Below are 21,504 nucleotides of genomic sequence, written 5' to 3' on the forward strand. Positions count from 1 at the left end.
AATTACATTATTCATCTTGCTAATAAAAAAAATATCAGCAAGATATATTCATGGGCGCCACTTCGTTGGCAGCATGTATTTGCCTGTGCGGTGATTGGTTGGTGCATATGTAAGCGTTAGAGCAATTACCGTGGGCATCTAAACACAAACCAACATAAACCTCTAAGATACCACATATGACTAAGTGATCTAAATACAAACCAACATAAACCTCTATGATACCACGTATGACTAAGTGGTATGTGGACAAACTTAAGGTTAAACTTTTATAACTTTAAGGATCAATAACATATTTAGTTTATAAGAACTATAACAATATACCAACATGTAGGGATTTGTTTTTCAAAGTTCTATAATAAAAGTAAATATTTATTTATTTATTATATATATTATAATAGAAAACAAGGTCAAAAAATATATTTTGAAAATCGTGTCATTGTTTAAAACGTAACCGAAGGAAGTAAGATGGAGGAGAGAAGAGTGGAGAGAGAAAAAGTGCCACCCTTCTAGCTTAAAATGGCAATTGCTCCGCAAGCAGCTGACATGGCACACTCTGGTCTCGTTTGGCTGTCCAAATCCCGGTCGGTCCACGTGTGGCCTTATTTGGATGGTGTGTTAATCCCAGCCCATCATTGTGTACTGCATATGTGTAGGGCTATTTGGGAGCGAAAACGCGAAAGGTTTGTGGGCTAAATGAAACGAGAGGCGTTTTGTCAAAATGGAGAAAGGTACAGGCATGTGCCTTTAATTAAAGAACGATTTTGCTATTCCTCTGTCGCGTGATTTTTTTCTTACGCCTCACTCGGTTTTGTGGCCGTTAGATGCTTAGCTGGTCTGTTAATCCCTAGAGAGCCATACTATTTTTTATTTACATATTTTTATATTTATTCTGAATGAGTTAACTATCGTGTCGGTATACGAGTACTTATGAATTTTTATAGTGTTGTTTTTATAGCCTATAATGTAATTCTTAAAAATTACGTTGTAATTTTTTAAACTTAAAGTGTAATTTCTTTGTATGTTACAGTGTAATTTTAAAATTTATAGTGTAACTTTTAAATTCTAAATTAGATTCAGTCTTCTAATTATTAGGATATGCTAAACAGCGTCGCTTAGATAATTTGTGTTGCAAATTGGCCTGAATACTCAAGTGTTCCCTAGCCCAACAATCTTCCGTGGATGCATCGGTGCATTGCAGGCCTGCCACGTAAGAAATAATTAGAAAATGTGTTGAAACATCATGTCCTTTATTTTGTTTATTATCCTACGGCTGAAAATTTGTGTGAGACCTAAGAAAAAAATCTGTCGAAAGATATCTAGGTAGTCCCATTAAAGAATTGATTAATGCGGAAGAAACGAACGAACGATCGCTAGCAAGATCCTTAATTACATGCATGTTGCTATAAAAAGTCTATTTCAAAGATTTTTTTAGGTTTTTCTTGAGACATACATATTCCACAAAGTTGACTAGCGTATAAGTTGATGAGACATACATATGGAAACTTTGTTGCTGGCATGTAATCCTGCGGTGATCGTACTCTTTATATTCTTCAAAGGGGGAATAAATCTACTTTGTCTCTCTCAATTCATGCCCCTGGTTAAATCGCATTTCTCAACCGTAAAACTAGATTTAACCCGTCCTCCAATTCACAAAACCGTTGCAAATTGACTCCTTAGAAGGTTTGAGAGGCGGTTTCTTCCGACGTGACATTTTGATCCTGCGACTGGTTGAGTCAGGACATGAACCCCTCATGTTAGTGTCTTGTAGAGAACGTGTGGTCAGTGAAAACTCACTGAGTGTCGAAACAAGATTTCGGCAATACTTAAAGGGGGTGGCTATCAATCTAGAAAAGTGGATGGATTTGAAGACAAGGAGTTTTATACAGGTTCAGGCCTTCTTATTCAAGAAGTAATACCCTACTCCTGTCCGGGGATGATTCTGCCGAGTATATTGTTGATTGTATGATCTAGGGGAAAAAAGGTGTCCTGAGAGGAACCCGGACCCCTCCTTATATAAGGGAAGAGGTCCGTATTACAAAATATAGTCCATATCCCTAACGGAATATGTGATTACAGATAAAATACAATCGTAACCGACTAAGATCCCAGATATTTCCTTGATACACAAGTCTAGAAACTAACCCGAGTCCTCATAAAGATATTCTATCTATATTTGATACCGTGTACCCAACTAAACTATAACCGCCATGTAGATATGAGATATCCATAATCTCCACAGTAGCCCCCGAGACCTTTGCAGTCAACGAAATAGCTTTCTCAGAACAAAAAGCAATAATCCGAGTGCTTCAATTCCTACTGCTCTGGCTTGCCGAGTACTAAAATCAAAGACTGTGAAGGGCGAAAATAAAACATGGTGCATCGAGTAGATGCACCTACTTAGGTGTAGCCCCCGACTATGTGGTTAGTTGAAAAACTAAACATGTAGTCAAGAACCGAGTGGTCTTATAACCAAACATCATATAGCAAAGCATGCATGGTATTCAGTAAAATACCCAGCCGACTGCTTCTCAACTTGAATATATCAAGAATAAAAATATGAAAAGGGCCCGAGTGATAAACACTCAAAAGGTCCAAAAAAGACATATTTGACAAGAATCCGAGTAATAAACTCTTAAATTGATCCACCAAATATGATAAAAATCATGGTAATTAAGAAGTTTAATAGCCTAGGCTATAACCCTTACCACAATCAAAATAAGCATATAACATGCCAAGAGAATGACTCTTAATAAACCAGTCATCTCGAATCAACCCAAACAGCTTTTGCAGCTTAATAAAGCTTACAAAAATAGTATAACACCTTTTTGTCGGGCACCTTTTTATTTGCATCGTGGTAATTCCAAAGAATTATCCAACTGCGTTAAAAAGGATTTTAACAGCGTCGGGTCATATCATTGTGAGCATAAATTGCCAAAGCAAAAAGCGCCTAAGTCCCTAGGGATCACAACGGGCCACGCTGGTAATAATATTGGGCTGAAGTACTGTACAGGCCCAGGCCCATTAGCTCTCCCGATACCCTAACAAAACACCGAAGTCCAAGCGACGCTTCGTCTGCCCCGCCGAAACTCTCGCCATTTCCCCACTCTTTGCTACAGTACAAAGCTGTGCCAACGAAGCTAGGGTTCATCAATCCGCCCTAATCCATTCTCAAAAATCCACGAAACTTCTCCACGCGCCCACCGCACCGATTCCCCCTTCCCCTCCAGCTATTTCTCAGACCGAATTAGATCATTCGACTCGCATCCATGGCGGAAGAGAGAGAAAGTTTCGAGAGTCAGTGGGCGCCCTCTGACGTGACGGAGGAGAATCTGAAGGAAATGGTGGCGCACGGCGTTCTTCCGGCGAAGGAGATCATCGGGTGGCGACCGACGTTCGGCGAAGCATTCCCAACCCCGGATACACACGAGGTCGTGGTGTTTTCTCACTTATTTTATGGTGGATTTTCTCTTCCAACTTCAAGATTCTTCCGAGGAATTCTGAGCTTCTATGGAATTAGCCTGCATCACCTGAATCCAAACTCTATAGTGCACATTGCCAATTTCATTCATGCCTGCGAAGCTTTTCTGGGCATCAGGCCTCATTTCGCCTTATTCCGCCGAATATTCTTCCTCAAACCCCAACCGAACAAGAGCAAACCATGCGTGGTTGGGAGCGCCGGCTTCCAACTCAGAGGAACACTAAGCCAAAAGTATTTCTCCATGCCCTTCAAGACCTCAAACAAAGGTTGGCACGCAAACTGGTTTTATGTTCAAAATCCTGAACCCGCACTACCCGAGTACTCCTGTCTTCCTCCGGTTTACCAGGACACATGGAATTCATTGCCTATGGGAGATGAAGCTGCTCAGGCAGTGGAATTGATGGAACGCATGCTAAAGCTCAAGGAACAAGGTTTGCAGGGAGAACAAATCACTCGGCACTTCATCAAAAGTCGATTAGCTCCAATCAAAGAGAGATCCCACACGGCTTTTGAGTTTGACAGCAAACATGATCCAAATCGTGAAGATCCAGACTCTCTTGACTTTAAGGTCATGAAGGAAAGAATGTACAAGATCTTCTCAAATGCTATTGTCGTCAGCTATTCACATCTGCTGCCAGTTGTACCATACAATGCATTCAACCCTCCTCCACCGGTATGTACTCAAACACTTCAACCTTCCTCAAATATGATCTTGTCTTTTTGTTAAATCAATTGATAGTGGAAGATATTATGTCTAGGAATTTGCTCTGATAAAGTCGGATCCCCCAATCGCTCAGCGCCGATCACCTCGCCGTCAAACCGGTCAAGGGAGCGGGGGACCAAAGATCCGGTCCGAAGCCCAGCCCAACACCTCTAATCCAGCCGGCCGGTCAGATTCCCGTAAGAGGAAGTTAGTGCTGAGTGACAACGAAGGCGACGACGCCGAAAAGCCTGGAGATAGAGAAACAACCAGAGAACTGCAGAAGCAGGCTACTCCAAAGAAGAAAACATCTAGTCGTCCTATGCCGAAGATCAGGAAATCTTCCAGGTACAAATCATATAACGATCTTCCTTGTATTGATGCGCACCCAACATATAAATAATACTGATAACAAAAACTTGTAGGAAACCGTCTGATATAGATCCTTCTGGAAAGAACTCTGATCCGGCTAATATGGAAACAAGTTCTTCCAAAGAAACCGCGCTGACTGCTGAGGATCACCCGAGTGACAATCAGCCGGCAACCGACAATGTAGAATCCGGTGATCAACCCCCCGACTGAAAACCAGTCGGCCGAAGCTGAAGCCGGAGTTAATCAGGAACCCCCGACTGGAAACCAGTCGGACACAGGGCCAAACCAAGAGATCCCAGAAGTTGAAGCCCAAGCAGACAGCTCTCGCAGTCAAGATGCCAGCAATGACCGAAGGTCTGGATCTCCTTCAAAGGCATCTGAGTCCACTCGTTTTCGTCCAGAAATCATCACGGGTAAGCACTTTGTCTGAAACCACGTTGATCTAACTGACTCTATTTGATTGTTCGACCGTTATTCATGGATGCATTAGGACCAATGATTAGTGATGAAGAGGAAATTCTCCGGATACAAGCGGCCGAAGATTTGCGCCCTCCCATTCTGGTCAAGTGGTGGGATGACGACTTGCAACCTCAAGGAATTGTGATAAACCGGCAAAAAGAAGACGAAGAGGTATGCCTACTGAAAAAGGCAATCGGCCAGGCGACTCACATTGTAAACATAAGCTCTTTGACGCCTGACCTCAACCATCTTGTTCGCCATTTAGCTCGATTGCTAATAAAACTGTTTTGCAGAGGATTCACCTTAGGAACGAGGCGAAGACTGCAACCCTAGAGAAATTAGTTCCTCTTCTTGGAACCCTTGAAGCTGTCAGAGATCATCTGCATGAGGCAAAAGAGCTTGCCAAGAAAACCGAGCACGATCTAAGAGATCGGATTGCCCAGCTCTAGGAGTCTAACTTCGAACTGAGTGGCTCATCAAATTGTGATAACGACGCAACCCTTGCAAGTATCGGGCCGACTGAATTAATGCTGCTTCGCGGGCCTCTTCCAGTCGGTGCAAATCATCCACTCGGTCGTCTCTGTAGCGCTCTTCGCGAAAATTGCGAAAACACAAAGATTCAAATTCTACTTCACTAGGCAACATTGCCTCTGCTCCATAAACTAGGAAGAATGGCGACTGGCCCGTAGCCCGACTGGGGGTGGTGCGCAAGGACCAAAGTACAGATGGCAGCTGTTCCACCCATTTGCCGGCATAGGGATTCAGTCGGTCAAAAACTCGTGCCTTTATTCCTTGGAGTAGTATGCCGTTGGCTCGTTCAACTTGCCCATTGCTCATAGGATGCGCTACGGAGGCATAGCAAATTTTGATGCCGAAGTCTTCACAAAAATCTTTAAATACTCCGCCAGTGAATTGAGTGCCATTATCAGTAATAATCCGATTAGGTACCCCAAACCGATGCACAATGTTGATGAAAAAATCTCTAGCTTTGTCTGTCGTGATCGTGATGACCGGTTTAGCTTTAATCCACTTGGAGAATTTGTCGATAGCCACAAAGAGATGTGTGTAACCGCCGACTGCCTTTTTGAACAGGCCGACCATGTCAAGCCCCCAAACCGCAAACGGCCAGGACAGCGGGATGGTTTGCAACTCTTGGGCTGGCAGATGAGTTTGTCTGGAGAAAAATTGACAACCTTCACATGTCCGCACGATCTTGTCGGCATCGGACACAGCGGTGGGCCAGAAAAAACCTTGCCGATAAGCCTTGCCGACAATGGTGCGTGCAGCAGCATGGTTGCCACAGATACCAGAATGTATGTCCTTCAGCAATTGTCTCCCTTCTTCTAAGGATACACAGCGTTGCAGAATTCCTGATGGACTTTTCCTGTACAGCTCGGTCTCATGAATAATATAAAGCCTGCTGCGCCTGGAAATCTGCTCGGCTTCGTCTTTATCTTGAGGGAGTTCTTGGGAGGTTAGAAATCGTATAAGAGGCTCTCTCCAGTCGGTTTCGACCATAGCTATGTCTTGAGTGTCCGCGGGTTCAGCTGTTTCTCTCTTGGGTACGGTTGGCTCATGAAGATGTTCGACAAACACATCAGAAGGAGCCGCTTCACGTTTGGATCCAAAATTCGCTAGTCTGTCGGCTGCTTCATTATTATGCCGAAGAACGTGAGTGAGTTCGAGTCCATCGAACTTATCTTCTAACTTTCGTACCTCTTGTCGATAAACGATTATGTTGTCGTCGAGGCAGGACCACTCTTTCATAACTTGGTTAACAACTAACTGTGAATCTTCGCGGACTATCAGACGCCTGATTCCCAAAGAGATTGCGATCCGTAGTCCGTGGAGGAGCGCATCGTATTCTGCCACGTTGTGAGATGCGGAAAAATGTATCCATAGCACATAGCTCAGTCTTTCTCCAGTTGGGGAAATTAAAACAACTCCGGCCCCAGTGCCTGAAAGTCTCTTTGACCCGTCAAAGTGCATAGTCCAATACTCCATCTTTTCCTCGGGCGTGTCCTCTTGGCACTCGGTCCACTCGGCGACAAAGTCGGCTAAAGCTTGGGATTTGACCGAAGTTCGCGGCTTGAACGATATATCCAAGGACATCAATTCTAAGGCCCACTTTGCGATTCGCCCGTTTGCTTCGCGATTATGGAGTATATCGCGGAGTGGAAATGATGTAACCACCGTGACCGAGTGGCCTTGGAAATAGTGGGATAATTTCCTGACGGTGATTACAACACCGTACAACAACTTTTGAACTTGAGGATATCTCGTCTTGGAATCGGCCAAAACCTCGCTATCGAAGTAGATCGGTCGCTGGACTTTTTGAACATGGCCTTCTTCTTCACGCTCGACAACCAGGACCGCGCTCACAACCTGAGAGGTGGCCGATACGTATAGTAATAACGGGCTCTTGTGGGTGTGGCGAGGCCAAAACTGGTGGAGTGGTGAGAAGTTTGAAGTCTTCGAAGGCTTTCTGTGCTTCGGGTCCCCACTAGAAATTGTCTGTTTTCTTTAACAGTTTGAAGAAGGGCATCCCCCGCTCGCCGAGTCATGAGACAAACCGGCTGAGCACCGCCATGCATCCAGTCAGCTTTTGAACATCTTTCTGAGAGCTCGGCGGTTTCATGTTGAGGATGGCGTTGACTTTCTCCGGGTTGGCCTGTATGCCTCTGTGAGACACCATAAATCCTAGCAGCTTCCCTGACGGTACTCCGAAGGTGCATTTTTCAGGGTTTAATTTCATCCTGAAAGCGCGTATGCTCGCAAAGGTTTCTTCCAGATCCGTAATCAAATCATCCTTCTGCTTGGTCTTGACGACTACATCATCCACATAGGCTTCAACATTGCGACCAATCTGAGTCGAGAAACATCTCTGGATCATGCGTTGATAAGTTGCTCCCGCATTCTTCAATCCGAAAGGCATGGTGATGTAGCAGTAGGCCCCAAAGGGCGTGATGAACAAAGTCTTCAAGCAGTCGGATTCTTTCAATCGGATCTGATGATATCCCGAGTAGCAATCCAAAAAACTGAGTAGCTTGCAGCCGGCGGTCGAGTCGACTACCTGGTCAATGCGAGGCCGCCCGAAAGGATCTTTGGGGCAAGACTTGTTGAGGTCGGTGTAATCGACACACATGCGCCATTGCCCAGTCTTCTTCCGAACTAGGACTGGGTTAGCCAGCCAGTCGGGATGAAGGACTTCTTTGATGAAGCCTGCTGCTAACAGCTTGGTCAATTCCTCCTTGATCGCGTCCTTCCTGTCTTGTGCAAAGCGGCAGAGTCGTTGTTTGATGGGTTTAGCGTCTTCCTTAACGTGCAAAGAGTGCTCAATCACCTCTCTAGGAATACCAGGCATATCAGATGGTTTCCACGCAAAGATATCTTTATTGTTTTGAAGAAAGGTGATGAGCGCGCTTTCCTATTTACAATCTAACTCGGCGCCTATTACAACAGTTTTAGTAGGATCAGAAGGATCTAGGGGAATTTTCTTGGTCTTGGCTTCGCTTTCTCCACTCTTTGAGATCTTGGCCGTAAGCATTTCTCCTTTGCTTGCCGTGGTTGCAGCCAGTCGAATGTCTTCTCGAGCAATCGCGATCTCACGGGTTTGAGCCATCTTGCAACTTTCCTTGTCACATGTGATGGCTTGCTTGATGTCGCTCCGTAGGGATATGACTCCTCGAGGACCAGGCATCTTCATCATCATGTAGGTGTAGTGCGGGACGACCATGAACTTGGCTAACGCCGGGCGTCCGAGTATGGCATGATACGCTGTCTCGAAATCAGCGACTTCGAAGCAGATGTTCTCTGTGCGGAAGTTCTCCCGAGTACCAAAAGTGACCGGAAGAGTAATCTGGCCGAGTGGTGTTGCTGATAGCCCTGGGATGACTCCGTGGAAGGGTGCGTTACTTGGCTTTAACTCGGTGCGCGGGATTTGCATGTCGTCCAGGGTTTTGGCGAAGAGGATATTGAGTGCGCTGCCACCATCGATGAGAGATCTGCGAAGCTTGACGCACTGGGTCTAGTACCAGGGGGTACCGCCCCGGGTGGATCACTCGGTCAGGATGATCCGAGCGGTCAAACTTGATTGTTATCTCCGACCACCGAAGATATTGGGGCGTATCGGGCTGAACAGCATTGATCTCCCTTTCAGTCAGCTTTTGCTTTCTTTTAGATTCGTAAGCTAGAGGGCCACCAAAGATATGGTTGAGCTCCTTGCGGTGATCTTGAAAACCTGTCAGGGCATCATCATCATCATCCTTCTTTTTCGACGTGCTTTGTTCTCCGTCAGGGGTCTTCCGTGCATTCTTGGCATATTGCTCTGCAAACTGCTTGTAGATGAAGCAATCTTTAGCTCCGTGGTTGGAGTTGGGATGATGCGGACATTGGGAGTTCATGATCTTGTCAAAAGTGTTGACACGCGAACATTGTCGGGAGGAGTGTGTAGTAGTCGCGACGAGTTCCTCGGGCTTACGCTTGCGGTCCTTGTGATTGTTACTACCACCCCCTCCCGTAGTCGGCGCATCTTTCTTTGGCTTCCAAGTAGGACCCGACTGCTTGGATGCGAAAATGGCGTCTTCGGCTTTGGCATATTCATTGGCTTTTTGAAACATCTATTTGACTGTCTTGGGAGGCTTGTGCCCGAACTTGCCGACTAGATCTTCGTGGCGAATTCCTTTGGTGAAAGCGGCGATGATGACGTCGTCGGTAATGTCGGAGATCTTGTTGCGCTGTTCAGAGAAGCGTCGGATGTAATCTCAAAGGGATTCTCCAGACTTCTGAATGACGTTGTAGAGATCAAACTGTGTGCCGGGGCGTTCAAAGGTGCCCTGGAAGTTGGCGATGAAGTGGTCACGAAGTTCTGCCCATGATCCAAACGTGCCACGGGGTAATCCATGGAGCTAGGACCGGGCAGAATCAGCTAGGGCCACAGGTAAGTAGTTTGCCATGGCCTTGCTGTCTCCTCCTGCTGCACGGATTGCGAGACCGTAGACGGTAAGCCAAGACTCCGGATTAGTGGTGCCGTCATACTTCTCAATTCCAGTCGGCTTGAAGCCGGCTGGCAATTCCACTCGACGCAGGTCGTTAGTAAAGGCAGCTACTCCATCCACGTCGTCGTCGTAGCGATCTGGTGAATGGCGGTGACCTCGTGCTGCACGGCGCTGGTTAATCGTATCGCGAAGATCGACAGGACGCTGGCGAGGTGGGGAGCGTGGCCGTTCAACTCGGCGCTCCCTGTGTCGCTCAGGAGGCGAGTGAACAAATCGCTCGTCGTGGCCCCTGCTCCTGCGATTGGATCCTGTGCCGGTGATGCTGAGGCTTGGCTGGTGGTAATCATCAGATCGGAGATGGGGAGCCCGGCTGCCAGTCGGCGTGCGGATGCTTCCGGAGTTAACCGGGACCGAAGCGGCGATCATGGTCTTGGTCTGGTTCAAGATGTTGACGACGTGATCAGCTTGATTGAGTGCGTCTTCTTTGAGGAGGGTGTCGAGAAGGGTGATCGCAGCGACAGCGTTCTGTTGAGGGGTGCGAAAGACCGCCGTCCCCTCGACGTCTTGCTGCCCGATGAGATCTCGCGCTCGTCGCCCTGCGTCCAAGGCTCGTTGTCGTCGGTCCTCGGCCTCCTTTGTAGCCCGTTCGCGTTCTTGTTGCTCTCGCCGCAGCCGTTCTTGCTCTTGTGCTTGGCGCTCCTCTTCCAGTCGGCGTCACTGGGCTTCCTGCTGTACGCGTCGTGCTTCTGCTTCTCGGGCTTGGCGTTGTTCTTCCGTCTCGTTGTCGGCCATGAAGATGCCGAAGTAGAGAGGGGTGTAATTGTCTTCAAAGCTCTCGTCGAAGTCGTCGAGGTTGCTGTTGTCGTAGCGGTAGCCGAATTCGTCGTACTCCACGATCTTTGTTGGTCGTGAGTCAACGCCGGGAGAGCTGAAATAGCCTTCCAGTTGATCCGTCGAAATCGTGCCGAGTGGCTGGAGTATGACGCCGACTTCTCTGGAGCTAGGCAGGATTGGTGTTGAAGCCGACTTCTGCCTAGGCCTACGGGGAGAAGACGCCCTTGTAGTGAAGACGGCAGCCAAATCGTCGGGGAGTTTCATCAGGATTAGCGGGTAGGCCCCATCATCTTGATCTGCTGGTGTCGGAGTAGATGGGATCTCGTCCGAGTGGTTTGAAGCCGACTCGATCGAGATAAGCTTGGAGTAGATCTTGGCCGAGTTCGGAATACCGAATGGGGCTGAGACCTGGTTCTTCCCGACTGGTTTGGATCCGAGTCGAGGAGAAAGATCTTGCCGAAGTCGTTGGTGATGAAGTCGAGGCTGCCGAACCGAAACGCCTGCCCGGGAGGGAAGACGAGGTCGTCGATGCCGGAGACGGAACCCATCGCACTAATCGGCAAAGAACTTGATGCTGCCCCTACCTGGCGCTTCAACTGTCGAAACAAGATTTCGGCAATACTTAAAGGGGGTGGCTATCAATCTAGAAAAGTGGATGGATTTGAAGACAAGGAGTTTTATACAGGTTCAGGCCTTCTTATTCAAGAAGTAATACCCTACTCCTGTCCGGGGATGATTCCGCCGAGTATATTGTTGATTGTATGATCTAGGGGAAAAAAGGTGTCCCGAGAGGAACCCGGACCCCTCCTTATATAAGGGAAGAGGTCCGTATTACAAAATATAGTCCATATCCCTAACGGAATATGTGATTACAGATAAAATACAATCGTAACCGACTAAGATCTCGGGTATTTCCTTGATACACAAGTCTAGAAACTAACCCGAGTCCTCATAAAGATATTCTATCTATATTTGATACCGTATACCCAACTAAACTATAACTGCCGTGTAGATATGGGATATCCATAATCTCCACACTGAGGGAGGAGGAGGTAGCCAACGCCGCGTCGCCACCCACACCCAACGCCCTCATCTCACCTCCTCCTCCACCCACCCGCCGTTGCCATCAACCCAGGCGACAGAGATGCCCTCGCCTAGGACCCAAACGTCGCCGACCCCTACAGTGGCGGGGAAGAAGGAGTGGAGGTGCTGGTGAGGCTAGAGTTGGCGAGGGCGGGGATGAGGTGGTGGAGGAGAGGCGCGGGAGGGGAGGCAGTGGCAGGGAAGGGAGAGAGGAGGCGACAACGAGGCTTTCTCACCTCTGCTCTCTCGTCACCTAGTAGCAATGAAGGTAGCAAGCCCCGCCGCTCCCACTGTCATGCGGCCTCAAGCCCCGCCGCCACATAGTTCCCATTGTCCTATACTGCCGCTAAGCTCGCAGCGCTCCGTCTCGCTCGGCGCTGCTACCATCCACCTGAGAGAGGAAGTGTAAAGAGGGAGGAGAAAGGATAACTGGCAATGTGGGTCTAAAATTTATTTTTATTGTTTTACTCAGTGACATGTGGGTCCCATTTATGTATGTTTCAGTTGAGGTGTGCGATTGAATCAAGTGCATGAGTTTAGGGACGAAATGTAGATTTATTCCTTAAATGGGAAAACATGCGTGGACCAAAAATTCCCGCACACTCGAGTGGGAAGACCGAAATCCTGCTGGTCCACGATGGCCTCACCAATTGTTTATGTTCAATTTGGGTCCTCAGTGGACATCGAATTCAAATAACATCTTCGAACTATAATACTAGATAAAATACGTTCTTCAACTTGCAATGCTAGGATACCCGAGATCTCGGATCAGTATTGTACTCGGTTTCAGATGATATGACAAGCTGACTATAGTCAACTCGGCTGAGTCAGCATGGACCAACAAGAGTCAGCAGGCGAATTCTTACATATTCACTTCTGCAAGCAGCTAGCTTTACAAATAATCTCAAGCACATCTGAGAATGAGATAATCTAAACAATGGCTACGTTACAAGTAGAATCCAAAAATCTTAAATAAGTGTCAAGCTTGACTATCTGTTGAAATCTGCAAAGCTTCTATACTACTCCATCTAGCTGTTGAGAGAGAGAGCCTTCAGGCTCGGGCAATCTTCGACGCACGGCGTGGATGGCATGATGCACCCAGGGCACGACATCACGCCGCTCTCCCATGGCGCAGCGGCGAGGCCGGTGAGGTCGTCGCGGCAGATCGGGCAGGTGGTCCCCTTGAACAGCCACCTGGTGATGCACGGCGGGTGGAACGCGTGCCCGCACGGCAGGTTCGCCGGCGGCGTCTTGCACCTCTCGCTGGCCGTCAGGCCGTCCAGGCAGATCCCGCAGGTGTCGCCGGCGCGCGTCTCCAGCCAGACCAGCCCGCGGACGAGCGACACGGGCTCGCTGAACACCAGCTCCACCGCCACCTTCACGCGCGCGGCGAAGCGGTAGTGGCGGCCGGCGAGGCCGTCGTCGTGGTTCCGCCTCACCGCGCGGTGGATCCACGCGGCGGCGTCGTCGTCGGGCATGGGCGTCGCCCAGTTGCTGCGGGAGAGGTCGACGCAGCGGAGCTCCCGCATCCCGGTGAACACGGCCCACGCCATCCGCCGCGTCTCCTCGTAGTCGAGGAAGACGTCGCCGCCGGCGCCGTCCAGCACGTGCTTGCGCTCCGTCTCCAGCGTGAACTTGATGCCGTCGTGGCGCACGGGCTCGCCTCCGCCGCCGAGCCGCCGCGACCAGCACCGCACCTTGACGTCGCAGACGAAGCGCACGTACGAGGGGCCCTCCTCCAGCGGCGCCGTCCCGTGGTGGCCCTCCAGCTGCTTGCTGCTGCTCCGTAAGCGTATTATCGTTTCCATCGCCATGGCCGCCGGCCGCCGGCTGATCTCGTTCGATCAGCAGCTAAGCTTTCTTCCCGCGCGCTGGACGGCTAGCTAGCAACCTGCTCGATGCGAGAGATGAAGAGCACGTTCGGCTAGCTAGCTCATGCATCGCCCTCCTAATATAGGCAGTAGTATTAATTACTGTAATTAGTTTGCTGTCTGAGTCTGATTATCGGACTCGGATGTGCAATCCGACTCGGATGAATCGGGACGAAATTAATCAGAGTCGGAAATCCGTTAGTTAGTCCTCAAATCTCAATCGAAGTTGTCGAGGCAGTCGATCGAGCTCGATCAGGGAAGATAACCTGAAAGTAGCTAGTGGGTTATGGTTTACCTTTCCACGTTGAAAATGAAAATCGCTTCTCACTGTTTATCAAAAACCAATAAAAACTACCCCCTCAATCCCAAAATATAGCAACTTTTAATTAAATGGAACACATCTTAATACTATACTATGAATCTGAACTAGATGTAGGTAGTAATGATTTTGGAACAAAGCTATACAGATAAACCAATAACCAATGGTTTCATGAAAACCGAGCGCTTTTGAAAACCCTATTCGGAACTAATTAAGTCCTCTCCAAACAAAACAAAGAAGTTCAATGGGACATTAGGAGAAAACTATTCTAAACTCTCACGAGCATATGTCACTTAAATAGTTATGATTTTTTTTAAAAAAAAATTAAAAAAATGTATTAATATGCGATATATCTCTCCTCAAACATTCAACTTAAAATTCATATCTACATATTACAACGAAATACCAAATTAAATTGTAATTAGTTAACGTGTATTCACGGTTAAAATCGTTTTTTTCGTCATTACCATGGGTAGTAGTTGCAGACGAAAAGGTTAGGGAACGTGGTACTGTTGTTTCACTTCGTTATTAATTTCTTAATATCAATCAACTGAAGAAATAGATGGGGACGAGGAAAAAGGAAAATGTCGATGCCACGAAAGAAGTGCTCACTCGCTGAAACCTTGGCACCATAATTTTTTGCTTGATCCATTAAAAAAACCCATGTTTTAAAAATGAATCCTCAATAAAAGTTATCCCAAAAATTGATAAATTGGTCTGCACTATATTACCCATTAGCGCCAACAAGTGAGGATACCTAGCTACTATTATCAGTATATATAATTTTAGTGTCATTATGATAAAGGATGTGAACCCGTCCCTATTATATAATGTGTTGGCATTGTCCCTCTCACTCCAATGGCTGACCACTGTGGTGGTTGAGATCGTGATGAGCCGATGAGGGTTATTGGTACTGAATGTACATGATACTGCACGGATAACTATGTACCTTAACATTGGCCATACTAGAAATATAATTTTTTTAGAAATACAGTACAAACATAGACCCTCACAACGCGTGCACACTTATCCCTATGAACGCACAAATGCACACCCTATTCCTATGGGCATCTCCGGAAGACTGTGCCAGCATATCTTCAGATTGATGAAGTCACTATGGGTGTCTCGCTGTCGATGGGTACACCGTCTACCACTGAAAGAATAATTAAAGGTAAATGCGAGTACCCGTGTCAAATCTAGGATTTGAATCTAGATGGGCTAGTTCTACCACAAAGAACCTAACCTGTTGAAGTACGCTCAATTCGATAGAAATATATATTTTACTATAGGGTGGGTACGTGGACCCGATATTGGTTAATTACTTTACAAGATATATCGAGTTTAATCATATCGATTCATCTATCACTACTACAGAAACTCTAAAGGGTGCCGGTTGGAAAACCCCCTTCGGTGCCAGTTTTCCCAACCGGCACCCGGGAGGCGGCACTGATTTCCCCAGGTCAAATGTGACGGCTCGAAAATCGGCACCTTTGAGGCGCCCATGAGCAAAAAAAAATCGGCTCAATTCATCGAGCCGATGCATTGAGCCGTCAAGCCGATCCAATCTAAAACCCAAATCCTAAAATTTCATCAAGAACAACACATCAACATCAAGAACACATTCATCAAGAACACAGTCACACACATTCATCAAGAATCAAACACATTCATCAAGAACACACATTATCGAGGTGGAGGCTGCCTTCATCACCATCGCCACTGCCGGATGGAGAGGAGGGCGCCGCCACCACCGCTGCTGCTGCTGAGGATGCCGCCGTCACCACCTCCCACCGCCGGGCCATTGCCGCCACCTCCCCCCGCCAGAACTGGCGAAGGGGAGGGCACCGCCGCCGGGCTGTCGGACCAACGCCGCGTGCCTCCCCTCCCGCTTCCGACCCGCCGACGCCGCATCCACTTCTGCCGCTGACCCGCCGCCACCGCCTCCCCTCCCGCCAGATCTAGCAGAAGGGAGGGCGCCGCCCGCCACTGCCGCCTCTCCTCCTGCCGCCGCTGCCATCGCCTCCCGCCGCCGCAGCCGTCGCCTCCCTCGAAAGCGCCGAGAGAGAGAGAGAGAGAGAGAGAGTGGTCACGGGTGAGAGGATAAGGTTGCCCCCTCACTCAGCGAGTGGATAAGGCTGTATGTCGGCTCGGCTTGTTTGGTAGGGTGTCGGTTTTCTTAAAAAAACCAGCACCTTTAGGACCCCTTTGAATCACAGGAATGAAAAAACAGAGGAATAGGAAAAACATAGGATTCTGACAGGAATGTAAGTGTAAAACAGAGGATTGCAAAACACAGGAAAAACATAGGAATGACCGTTTGATTGGACCACAGGAAAAACATAGGAATTTGAGGAGAGATAAAGACTCAAAGGATTTCTTCTATGAGGTTCTACCTCTTGTTAAAATTCCTCCAAAACTTGTATGGGAAGAGGCATTCCATAGGAATTTTATAGGATTCCATAGGGTTCATTCCTTTGATTCAAAGGGCTTTGTAGGAAAAATTCCTATAGGAATGAAATCCTCTAAAATTCCTATGAATTTCCTTTGAATCAAAGGAGCCTTAATATATTATAGGGTGTCGGTTTTTACGATTTCAACCTGTGGAGGTAGGAAAAGGCTTATAGGTGCCGGTTTTAGCACTACCGGCACGTATAGTGACGAGACCTATTTGATGTTTTGTAGTAGTGTGTAATAGTAATCATCATATTGTCAATTAATTAACCATTTCAATTTTCCGGCACATATAGTGGCGAGACCTATTTGATGTTTTGTAGTAGTGTGTAATAGTAATCATCATATTGTCAATTAATTAACCATTTCAATTTTTCATCAATCCTCAAACCGAAGAGATAAATGTCCAACCTAGTTGGGCCAACTGTGATATTCTAGGGGCACCATATTGCTGGTAGCATGACGGCGCGAGGACGAGGCGGGAGAGGTCTCGTCGGCACATCGGGCACGTCCTCCCCTCCAGCAGCCACCCGGCGATGCACTGCCCGTGGAACGCGTGGCCGCACGGCAGCCTCACCGGCGTCGTCAGGCCGTCGGCGTCGAGGTCGTCCAGGCAGATCCCGCACGGCTTCCCGGCGCCGCCGCCGGCCGCCACGACGTCGGCGACGAGCGCCTTGGGCTCGCTGAACACGAGCTCCACCTCCACCTCGACGAACACGACGACGCGGTAGTGGCCGACGCGCTTGCCGCGGCCGAGGTAGCTCGCCCGCGCGAGGCCGTGGATCCAAGCGGCGACGGTGGCGTCGGGCCTGGGCGTCTCCCAGTTGCCGTCGGAGAGGTCGTAGCGGTCGAGCCCCGGGAGGGCGGCGACAATGGCGGCCCACACCACCCGCCGCGCCGCGTCGCGGTCGAGGAAGACGAAGGGGTCGTCCACCGGGCGCACGTCGCTCTGCATCGTCATGGTGAACTGGCGGATGCCGCCGACGCCGTGGGGCGCCGCGGGCTGCAGGGGCACGGCGACGCCGCCGCCGCCGAGCCGCCGCGTGGAGTACTTGACGGTGAGGGCGCAGAGGAAGCGCACGTACGAGGGCCCCACTTCCAGCGGGGCCTTCCCGACGTGGCACTCGTCCAGCTTGTTCTGGATTCCCATCAAACGGATCCTTGTCTCCATCGCCATGGCTGCCAGAAGACGAGGAAACCAATACGTACGTACGTACGCGCCACAGCGGGAGATAGCACGTACATATATCGGTGGTGTACTAAGGTTGTTCGTAATTAGAGCGGATTCGGATCGGAAAAAATAATCAGAATCGTCGTTGTACAACATTATTATTGATAAACCTTGACAGAAACAAGAAGTGCAAGTTGAGAAAAAGTTTTTCAACTCAAATTCAAATTCGAGCAAACTTTTGATCTACTGACAACTTCAAAGTTGATTTCAATCATTTTTTTTAGCAAACATGACGAGGACATCACTTCGTCGGATACGCACATAACTTCACACGTTCCAATGATAATTTCAAGTCAAAGTCTAGTTCGGCCCCCGGAGAAAACACTGACTTCAAATGGATCTAGCGCTTTCATGCCAACTCTGATTTGGGTGATCTTGGACTTCATGGAAAGCTTATCTCGCTACCTTTTAAACGCATCTGGTCTCATATTTATATCACTCCAAGTCAATGGGAATTGTCAAAACAAGGCAGTGCTGTTGCTGAAACCGAATTTGGGGCCTTAGGCCTTGTAATAGACTAGGCCCATATCGGAAGTGTCTCCCTCCACCTCCACGAATTAACACTTAACCCTAGATCTAATTTCCTCTATAATGACTATGTACATTCTCTAGAACAATTGGGCTTTGTTGAGTTGAATTTTGCCTAGTGCCATTCACCTTGTCTCTAGTCCTCGCTCGATTAGTCGGCAAATATAGATTCAGAGCCTAGTAGTTGGTGTGTTGATTTGTCGGGTCGATTAGATCTACCACTTCAATCGCAACTATTCCTCTGTGCTTAATTACCTATTCGCAATATTTAGATTGCATCATATCTGTTCTTGCAGTGTTCTCTCGTTTGTATTGCAGGGATCATCAACCGCGCGTCACGGTTGGTACGACATCGTTTATGATTTGGCGATTGCACGACGTCATGGACTTGTTCTGGTTGGTAGCCACATTCGTTATATATATTAATCAAACTAGGAAGGTAGCCCGCACATTCGTGCGAGCATGTATCTTATATTGTGTTTGAGAAACTAATAAGGAATTAATATGAAATGGATAACACTTGCCACGCTTCAGAAGTACTACTCCACAAATTTTCTTCATCAAAGTTGCTTGATAATTTTTCCAAGCTATTTGTTAACTTCAAACTATATAATATTGAATTCATTCCTAGAAGAAATTATTTGTAATATTTTTCGTTATGTACAAAGAAGTTAACTTAGTATAACTGTAAATTCAAAATAAGTTTTTTTAGTGTTGATTCCCTATTATATATATGTGTAAGAAATAGTGTTTTTTTGTTAAAAAAAAACCTAGTCAAGATGAGTCCTAAAATTTGAATTTAAGATTAACAAATATAACTTTTAAACCAACTATACACTACTATCTTAATGTAGCTTATATATCGAATACTATGTGGAGAAACTCAACTGCTACTGATCTCCAACGTGTGAGCCCCTTTGTATTTGGCCATGGTTTGCTTTTCATGCTTGCTTGCTTGTGTTATTAGCAACTTATCTACCGTGCTAGGCTCCGAGCGTTTCATTTGTTTCATCTTATTTCCCCAGTTACCTCACCCTCGCACATAGTCTGATAGTCTTGCCCTATTGGACACTCCAGGAGATCTTGCGATATAAATCAAAGAGCAATTGCTCGCAAGATTGTCGAAACTAGATTTCGTCAATACTAAAAAGAGTGGCGAATAAGCTATGAAAGTGGTTGGGTTATGAGACAAATGATTTATACAGATTTAGGCCTTCTCGATAAGAAGTAATACCCTACTTCTGTCCAAGGAAATATTCCGCCGATTGTGGTATTGAATTGACAATCTGGGATATGATTCTGCCCTCAAGGGACTCCCAATCCCTCCTTACATAGGTGAAGGAGTCGGGATTAAAAAATAAAGACTTTATCCCTTACGGTCTAAGTGATACTTTACAATTGTAATCAACTAAGACTACGAGATACTTTCTTGACATACAAGTTAACAAAATACCGGAGTCCTTATCTTTACATATTCTGTTACTATGAGTTACCCCCGATATCTAGTCAGGTAACGTAGCCCTGTGGGTGTATGGTACCCATAATCTATACAGTAGCCCCTGAGACCTTCACAGATGACGAGACAACCTACTCCTGAGTGGTAATGATCTTCTCCCGAGTGATTTCATGAAGAATCCGAGTACTTGAATCATCCTCACCACAACTCCCGAGTACCTCAATCATCTCAAGTTGTGAAGGGATAAAAAAGAAAAAAATCTAGGTGCATTGACTAGATGCACCTAATTAGGTGTAGCCCCCAACTATATGATTAGTTGAACAAACTATATATACAGTCAAGGAAAAAATAACCAACCGTGTGGTTTATAAAAATATATATATAGTCACCAAAATGACTGATTCAATTATAAAACATATACATGTGGCTTAAATCCTCAGAAATAATAATAATTTATAGGATATACCAACTGCTTTTGATATAAAAAAAACATTTAGCCTAAGCGTAAATGCTGATTTTAACGACTCACTTACGTGATAACAACATTTGATATAGTAATCGAAATGTTTGTAACGAACCCCACAGCTTTTGCAGCTTATAAAGAAGCTCACAAAATAAGCATAAAAATGCTATAAACTACAGGGTACCTTTTAAATTGCATCGTAGCAATTCCCTAAGGAATTAACTAACTGCGGTATAAAATGATTTGTAACGGTATTAGGTATTTGATCATGTGCAAATTGCCAAAACAAAGTTTGCTGAAGTCCCAAAGGAACGTGCCAACCGCACCAAAGGATGAAAACACTGTTTTTTTTTTAAGTCCATGAAGCTTTTTTTTTTCTTTTTAATTTTCCGGGATGGGTAGGTATAAGAAAAGAGTGGGAAGCTGATGAAAAGACCTTTCAATAAAAAATGCCTACAACTTTCAAATCATTCAGATTCTTTCGGTAATAAACACAGATCAATATAACAGTAACGACATTCAGGTATGTTCAGAGTATTAAGATATGATGGGAATCACAACGACTGAAAGAACTCTTTGGACGCACTATTTCAAATAAAGCAACGGGAAATATCCAAGCTCTATGTTTGTTCTCTCCTCTCCGTCTCCCTTTCTTCAGTACGGCCCATGAAAAGAAAAGGCAATGGGCCTAGCAAAGTGGACAGAAAAGTCTCCGAGAGCAAACAACCCGCACAACAACAAAAAAAAAAAAAAAAAAAAAAAAAAAAAGGAAAGGGAAAGAAATCAATAAGGGAAAGAAGACCGGGCCGACAACGTTCGCTGGAACAGAAGTTGGCGAATGTTCGCCAGGTAGCCATTTCGCCACGTTGGCTGCGTTGCACGGGGAGAAGTGCGCGTCTAGGCGCGAATTAGCATTTTGTAATCTGCTTGTCACGTTAACGATTTACGTCGTAGTGCTTATTTTATACTCCCTCCGTTTCGAAATGTTTGACGCCGTTGACTTTTTGGCACATATTTGACTGTTTGTCTTATTCAAAAAATTTAAGTAATTACTAATTCTTTTCCTATCATTTGATTCATTGTTAAATATATTTTTATGTAGGCATATAATTTTACATATTTTATAAAAGTTTTTGAATAAGACGAATGGTCAAACATGTGCTAAAAAGTCAACGGTGTCAAACATTTCGAAATGGAGGGAGTAGTTTCAGAGTCGGTGGGACAATGCAAGACAAAACAAGTAGAAAAAACTTCTCCTACGG

The 21,504-nt window shown here is 46.5% G+C and overlaps 2 protein-coding genes across 2 annotated transcripts; both read right to left on the bottom strand.

The window, feature by feature from the left end:
- Positions 1–12,951: 12,951 nt before the first annotated feature.
- LOC127761432 (uncharacterized) lies at positions 12,952–13,822 on the bottom strand. Its single transcript, XM_052285758.1, has one exon. It carries the CDS (start codon positions 13,735–13,737, stop codon positions 12,952–12,954), a length of 786 nt encoding a protein of 261 aa, XP_052141718.1. The 5' UTR covers positions 13,738–13,822.
- Positions 13,823–16,949: 3,127 nt separating this feature from the next.
- On the bottom strand, positions 16,950–17,741 carry LOC127772351 (E3 ubiquitin-protein ligase ATL6-like). Its single transcript, XM_052298386.1, has one exon. It carries the CDS (start codon positions 17,739–17,741, stop codon positions 16,950–16,952), a length of 792 nt encoding a protein of 263 aa, XP_052154346.1.
- Positions 17,742–21,504: the final 3,763 nt, after the last annotated feature.

This window comes from Oryza glaberrima, chromosome 1 (genome assembly GCF_000147395.1).
Source record: "Oryza glaberrima chromosome 1, OglaRS2, whole genome shotgun sequence".
In the NCBI taxonomy this organism is placed as follows: Eukaryota; Viridiplantae; Streptophyta; class Magnoliopsida; order Poales; family Poaceae; genus Oryza; species Oryza glaberrima.

Bases quoted from the DNA above. Each gene is read 5' to 3' on its own strand.
- LOC127761432 (XM_052285758.1), bottom strand. From the start codon at position 13,737: ATGGCGATGGAAACGATAATACGCTTACGGAGCAGCAGCAAGCAGCTG.
- LOC127772351 (XM_052298386.1), bottom strand. From the start codon at position 17,741: ATGGCGATGGAGACAAGGATCCGTTTGATGGGAATCCAGAACAAGCTG.